Here is a 7,583-nt window from a genome sequence, read left to right as displayed (position 1 = left end):
TACAATACATAAAGTAAAAACTCTCATAGAGAAGGGATTGACCAAGGGATTAACTGGGGGGGGGGGCGCGGGGAGGGGAAAAAAACTGCATTTCAAAAAAAATTTACCAATGGGCTAATTATAGTTGTGCTTTATTAACGTACGGAGCACTCTGTATACGTTAGCTCATTTAATCCCGCTAACAATTCTGTGAGGTAGATACTAGTCCATTTTTCAGACAAGGGCACTTGATATTTGATAAACGACACACACCTTGCACAGAGTTCCACCTCAATAGCAGGCTCTGGAGCAAGAAAAGGAAGACTGAAGAAGACCTGGCAACTGAACGGAACAGGGCAAGGTAAGCAGGCTGAAAAGTGAGAAAGGCAGGAAAAGCTTCCCATTTAAGCCTAGGCTGGCTCCAGCTTTCAAATCTCCCCGGCCAGCCCGCCAAGGAGTCACAAAGCCCGCCCCTCAGCTACAGGGCCACGCCCCCTTCCGCGGCCGTTCTCCGAGCTCCCAATACTTCCCGCCCACTCTTTGACCCCGCCCACCGCTCCCAGCATCATTTCCTGTGCGCTGGGTGCTAATTGGTCCAGCAGTCGGAAGTGAGGGCGGGCGGTGGGGCCGTTGCCGCAGTGACAGTGCTGGGGGAGTCCGAAGATGGCGGCGTCGCGTCGCTCTCAGCATCATCACCACCATCATCAACAACAGCTCCAGCCCGCCCCAGGGGCTTCGGCGCCGCCGCCGCCACCTCCCCCCCCACTCAGCCCCGGCCTGGCCCCGGGGACCACCCCAGCCTCCCCTACGGTGGGTGGCCTGGCCCCCTTCGCCTCCCCGCGGCACGGCCTAGCGCTGCCGGAGGGGGATGGCAGTCGGGATCCGCCCGACAGGCCCCGATCCCCGGACCCGGTTGACAGTACCAGCTGTTGCAGTACCACGAGCACAATCTGTACCGTCGCCGCCGCTCCCGTGGTCCCGGCTGTTCCTGCCTCATCTGCCGTCGGGGTCGCTCCCAGCCCAGCCGGCGGTGGCAGTAACAATTCACCGTCGTCCTCTTCCTCCCCGACTTCTTCCTCATCTTCCTCTCCATCCTCCCCCGGATCGAGCTTGTCGGAGAGCCCCGAGGCGGCCGGAGTTAGCACCACAGCAACATTGGGACCTGGGGCAGCAGGACCTGGGCCAGGGGTCCCAGCAGTGAGCGGGGCCCTCCGGGAACTGTTGGAGGCCTGTCGCAATGGGGACGTGTCCCGGGTAAAGAGGCTGGTGGACGCGGCAAACGTGAATGCTAAGGACATGGCCGGCCGGAAGTCTTCTCCCCTGCACTTCGCTGCAGGTCAGAGACTTTGAATTGTTTATTAAGGGTTTTGGTGTTGGGGACGGGGGTCCGGGTCGGGAAAGAAAACAAGTTATTTTGATGGAACAATGGGGGCGTGGTTATGGTTCTTCAACACTTCTCGGGAAGACTTGAGGTTCCTTTCTTTAGGTGGTGCCTGGGTGACGGGGGGCGTGGTAGGGGAACGTGTGAATCCATTCTTTTTAGTGTTTGCACAGTGATCCTTGTACTCATCCCCAAACTCCTTTACTGGTACTCAGGATATGGGTATACTTAAACTTTTTCATTTACTAGTGTGCAGGAGTAAAGTTAGATCTGAACAGTCTTAGAGTAGTTTTGTCGTTTGTTTGCTAGTTTATTTCGTTTTTGCAAGAGTAGGTCCCAGGAGGACAGTACAGACCAAAAGAAGTTTAATGTAACTCGACAAGTGTAGAAGTAGCTATCGTAGTCTTAGTGAGCCAATGAGAGACATAAATGAAGTTAGTGAAACTTTCCCCCCTTTTTCAAGGAGTTTACAGTCCAGTTGGGTAGATCGAAAGGTGCCTGTGTGAAACAACTGGAGAAGACTATTTGGATGCATTATATGATGGCGGAAGAAATACAGGCTTTGAAGTTATGGACACTGCTGTTTGTTAGTTGTGTAACAGACAATTTACCTTATCTCAATTGCCTCCATTTTCTGTTGGGCAAAAGTGATATACTGAGGTTGTGTGAGGATTTCGTGAGAAGCATCTGGCGCGTAAGTTCTCCCCCCAAAATGCTAATTCCTAAACACTGAACCACTACACACTTTTGTCTTTTTTTTTTTTTTGAGCAAGTAGTTGACTATTTTCTTTTAAAAACACATAACATATTTTTATAAAATACAGAGAAATATAAAACAAAAAGGACCATAATCTCACTGCCTAGATACCTACTATTGATATTAAAAAAAATAAAGGTAGGGCTTCCCTGGTGGCGCAGTGGTTAAGAATCTGCCTGCCAATGCAGGGGACACGGGTTTGAGCCCTGGTCTGGGAAGATTCCACATGCTGCGAAGCAACTAAGCCCATGCGACTGCCCTCTAGAGCCTGCGGGCCACAACTACTGAGCCCGCACGCCTAGAGCCCGTGCTCCTCAACAAGAGAAGGCACCGCACTGAGAAGCCCGCGCGCCGCAACAAAAAGTAGCGCCCTCTCTCTGCAAGTAGAGAAAGCCCGCGCACAGCAACAAAGACCCAACTCAGCCAATCAATCAATCAATAAATTTATAAATTTATAAATTAAAAAATAAAGGTAATGTTATATACATTAGAAACGTTACATTAAAAATGTATGTGTTGTATGTACATTGTAAAATTAATGTAGTATAGAAATATATACAATGAAAAAGCAACACACACACACACACACGCACACACACACACACACACCAGAGGTAATACCCTGAAGATAACTTCTGCTAAGTTTCTTGCTGTGTTTCTTTTTTTTTTTTAATCTCAAAAGCACAATATTTTATTTAACTTAATAAATTTCACATTATAAAAGTTTTCTCATAGCATCATCCTTAATTCCTCAGTATTCACTAATATTGGGGGATTTTTCTTTCAGTTATTTGAGACTAAGGATGATTTTATTCATCTCTACAACCTGGTATATATATGTACAATGTTTGTCAAAAGTGGATATTCAAAAAAATTCTTGACTAAATTACGGTAATTCATGTGATCAGTTCTGCGGTTCTTAAAACTTTAAATTACTTGTTAATTCTAAGAGAAAGTCAGATACTTTTTAGAAGGATTTCCAAACCATGCTAAAGTGTCAGCCTTCATTTCCTTGTCTGAGGGAAACAGGAGAGAAATAGATGGTTTTAAAGTTCTCCAAGCTTCTGTGTCCTTTATACATCCACAATTTTAATCCTTATCATTTTCAAGATTTGCTAAATTATTTGAGGTGATCCGTTCTCTTATTAAAGTTACATATTTTATGTCACATACTGAGCATATTAACAAATAACTTACTGATAAATGACAATGCCCATAACATCAGGTTAATCTGATTTCCATGAAATGAGCTATAACTTCAAGAATATTAATTCATCTAATAAGGGTGATGAGTTACATAATGTTGCCTAAAATATTTCTCTTGATTATTATTTTTTTTTACAAATTTAATCAGTTATACACACACACACACACACACACACACACACATCAGAGGTAATACCCTGAAGATAACTTCTGCTAAGTTTCTTGCTGTGTTTCTAATGTATCACTCCTTCAGTTTTTTCTGTTAATGGTAAAGCATATGTTAAGAACTTACTAAATACATTATTTTTACCACAACTTGGAAAATATTTTTATCTTCATTTTATAGATGACACAAGTGGAGCACATACTGCTTAAATAAGCCCAAGTTCACTAGAAGTAGTGGAACCTGGATTTAAACTTTGATTTTAGATTTTGTGAAATCAAGTTTAAATAATTATAACTTATACCAGGTTTAAGGTCACTTTTCTTTTTTGTGAGTAATTTTGATGGAGTTTCTACTTTGGCAGTGTTTGGGGGGAAGAAGTAATTGGGGGCATATACTCCAGGAATAGTGTTCACACATTTTTTTTTTTTTGCAGCCCATACTTAGCAGTATATTGTCACCCACACACAAACTGAATCAAAATTTCAGGAAACAATTCTATCTGTTGCTACATGTGTTGCACTCTGATATTTTATATCCTATTCCATTTCCTTTCTTACAAATGCTGTTTGTGATCCCATTAATGAGTCATGATCAACAATATGAGAAACACTTACAGGAAATCATTATTAGACGGCTGAATCCTTGAAATGTAGCCACTACTGTTAGGAATGTAGTGAATTGAGTCATAAACAGGCTTCCATTTAAGTAGATGCATGCTCACGGTGTTGCTTATTTTAGATGAAAAATCATTTCTTTTTCTTTAGGCCAAATGATAGATCTATAATGAATGAAACGAGACCTTTTGCTTTTGCAGACTTTATTCCATATTTGACTATTTTAACACATTGTTTCACAGATCTTGTCATTTCTCACAATATTGCATTACAAGTAATCACTAACAGGTGATAGATAGTTATATTAATTTGGGTAATAATGTACTTATTTAGGATTAGTCACACATAAAATAGTGCTTATCTCCCAAATCACATCTTCTGTTTGCCACAATAGTTACTTTATATTCTGTTTTAGTTTTATGTGTACCCAGATAAGCTAGAAGACAAACAGTAAAACAGTCCTGTAATTATGTTGTAGTTATGAGAACCTAATCTTGAACTGGCTTTTTTAGAGAAAAAAATAAGTTTTTTAGTTCAGTGTGGAAAACAGAACAAAAACAGTCAAACTCTCCATGGTCTAAAAGCACAACACCCATGCGTTCATGTTTGTGTTCCTAGCAGTAAAGCATTAAAACTTTGTTAAATCTAGTCTTCTCCATCATGTGTAGCCTGGATGGAGAAGTAATTCTCAGTTGACTATAAAAGTAATTCTCAGTTGACTATTAGTTGGTTAGAATGCTAGTCACTGAATGTCATGGAAGAGCTGTTTTAAAGATAGGAAATTGGTACAATCCCTTGGATGGAAAGGTTTAAAATTTGTAGTTCTTTTGTTGCACGAATCTTTTATTACTTATCATAGGTTGGTGTTAAATACTGACACAATTTTCAAGTGGCAGGTAGTCCTTACCCTTATGGAGCTTCAGTCTAGGTGGGAAAATTAAATAACAACAACAACAAAACCCCACAAAGTGTATAACCTAGAGAGTGACAGGAAAAGTACACTATACTCTTTTGGAGCAGGCAGTAAGGACTCTTGTCTTGATTTTAGATCATTTAAAGAAGAAGTCTTTCTAAAGAGATTGTTTAAAACAGGCATTTAAAGGATGAGTCCAAGCTAGCCAAGCAAAGATGGGAAGGAAGAATGTTAATTAATGCCTTTATTTCCATTTAAATATAAGTATAGTTCTATAGAATGAAATGAAACCATTTTTAAGACTCTCTGAAGTGGTATGAACTCATACTCATATTTAAATCCTTATGCTTTTTTTTTTAACCATAATTCTTTCCAGCAGCAGAATTAAGAATCCTTTCTATCCCACTGTGGATTGTGATAATTATTAGTTTAAAATGTGGCTTAGAGACAGTATTAATAATGGAATCACCCTATCCACAACTAGAAACATAGTCTTCAGTTTCCACTGTTGATACAGGTTCTTAAAGTACTATTTCTAATACCTTCTTAAGATAGCCATATCAAAATGATCCAGTCTTTTATTGTTGACTAGAGTTTATATAAGGCTTTTTCTTCTACAAGTAAGATCCTTGACCCTGGTTTTCTATTGTTCAAAGGATAGTAGTCAAAACTTTAGAAATAGCATTAATTTAGAATGATATATTTCCTGAGTTCAGTTCCTAGTAGTGACATATTTTTGTTAAGGGACCAGCGTATTCTGAGGACGTCTCTCTTTTTTTTTTTTGGCGGTACGCAGGCCTCTCACTGTTGTGGCCTCTCCCGTTGTGCAGCACAGGCTCCGGACGCGCAGGCTCAGCGGCCATGGCTCACGGGCCCAGCCGCTCCGCGGCATGTGGGATCTTCCTCGACCGGGGCACGAACCCGTGTCCCCTGCATCGGCAAGCAGACTCTCAACCACTGTGCCACCAGGGAAGCCCTGCCTGTAGGTTTTTTGATGATACCCATTCTGACCGGTGTGAGGTGATACCTCATTGTAGTTTTTTTTTTTTTTTTGCCGTACGCGGGCCTCTCACTATTGTGGCGTCTCCCGTTGCGGAGCACAGGCTCCGGACGCGCAGGCTCAGCGGCCATGGCTCACGGGCCCAGCCGCTCCGCGGCATGTGGGATCTTCCGGGACCGGGGCACGAACCCGTGTCCCCTAGCGTCGGCAGGCGGACTCTCAACCACTGCGCCACCAGGGAAGCCCTCATTGCAGTTTTGATTTGCATTTCTCTAATGATTAGCGATGTTGAGCATCCTTTCATGTGCTTGTTGGCAGTCTGTATATCTTCTTTGGAGAAATGTCTGTTTAGGTCTTACCCTTTTACCTTTCATTTCTCATAAGGCAGGAGTTAGGAAAGGTTTTCTATATATGGCCAGACAGTAAATACTTTAGGCTTCGTGCCCTCTGCGGTCTCTCTTTAAACTGTGTCAGCTGGTCAGCTCTGCTTTTGTGCTATGAAAGTATCCATAGACAATACATAAATGAATGGGTGTTGTTATATTCCAATAAAACTTTATTTATAAAAATAGGAAGTGGCCATATTTGGCACAAGTGTTGTAGTTCGCTGATCCCTGTCATAGGACATGTCTGTGGTATTTTTTATTTTCATTTTTGTTTTCCTTCTTGTTTAGTCTTTACTTCTGAAATAACCTTTTCTTTTATTTTGAATTATTTTCTGAGTTCTGTCATCTTATTTCTAATTCACATATGCTAGTTTTTCGTATCTTACATCATTTTCACATTGTCTTTTAGCTAATATTGAAATAGTAGAGCATAATTTTGTCTTTTTTGGGCATTTTCTTCTAGTATATTGTCTATAGGGATGCTATTCTGCTCAAATTCTTCTTATAAGAACTTTACATGGGATTTGACCTCATTTTTTTTCTACCGCTCATTTTTACAGAAATTAATTGCTAAGTAATTTCAAGGATAAAAATAGAGGTCTGAGATGTTGAGGGTAACTCCCCTTGTCCTTCCTCCTCATGTTGGACATGCAGGTCTGACCTAGAATAGATGAAGTCTCACAGGAAGGTCTGCAGGATCATCTCTTACAGTAGTAGCATTTAAATTATGAAACATCATTTTATATCTTAGTTTAGATAGCCTACATGCCACTTTCTAGAGAGCCTTTACCAGAGACATTGTGCTAAGGGCGTTTTATAGATAAGATGTCTTCCTCATAGTCTGTTTACATAGAAGTTTTAATAACAAGAAGTTTAGTCACCTGCCTTTTTTTTCCTCCCCTGGGGTATCCCTTTTGTTCCTAAGGAACTGAATAGGTCGCAGGCTAGGTGTGCCTTCCTTCCAAACCAGGCGTGATTCTTTGGCAGTTAAAAGGCCAGAGAAATATATCTGGAGAATAGAAGACATATCTTTAAGGACCAAGTTGTCAGCGTAACTATGTTTTAAAAAAATGGTATCTTAAGCTTAGAGCCCAGGAGAAGAAAAGTGGTCAAGGAATGTAAATCATGCTAAGAAAATGTATTTTATTTTAGTATTAGGTTTTAGGAAGGAATCAACATCA

General features: G+C 41.3%; 1 protein-coding gene across 1 annotated transcript in view; it reads left to right on the top strand.

Annotated features, from left to right (window-relative positions):
• Positions 1-609: 609 nt before the first annotated feature.
• TNKS (tankyrase) overlaps positions 610-7,583 on the top strand; it is a 181,081-nt gene continuing 174,107 nt past the window's right edge. Inside the window, exon 1 of the mRNA XM_082608825.1 lies at positions 610-1,315. Coding sequence (XP_082464951.1) covers positions 643-1,315 — 673 coding nt within the window. The 5' untranslated portion in view covers positions 610-642. The remainder of the gene's footprint in view (positions 1,316-7,583) is intronic.

This window comes from Mesoplodon mirus (genome assembly GCF_964341445.2).
Source record: "Mesoplodon mirus genome assembly, chromosome: 20".
Lineage (NCBI taxonomy): Eukaryota > Metazoa > Chordata > Mammalia > Artiodactyla > Ziphiidae > Mesoplodon > Mesoplodon mirus.
This window is presented reverse-complemented; position numbering and strand designations above follow the sequence as displayed.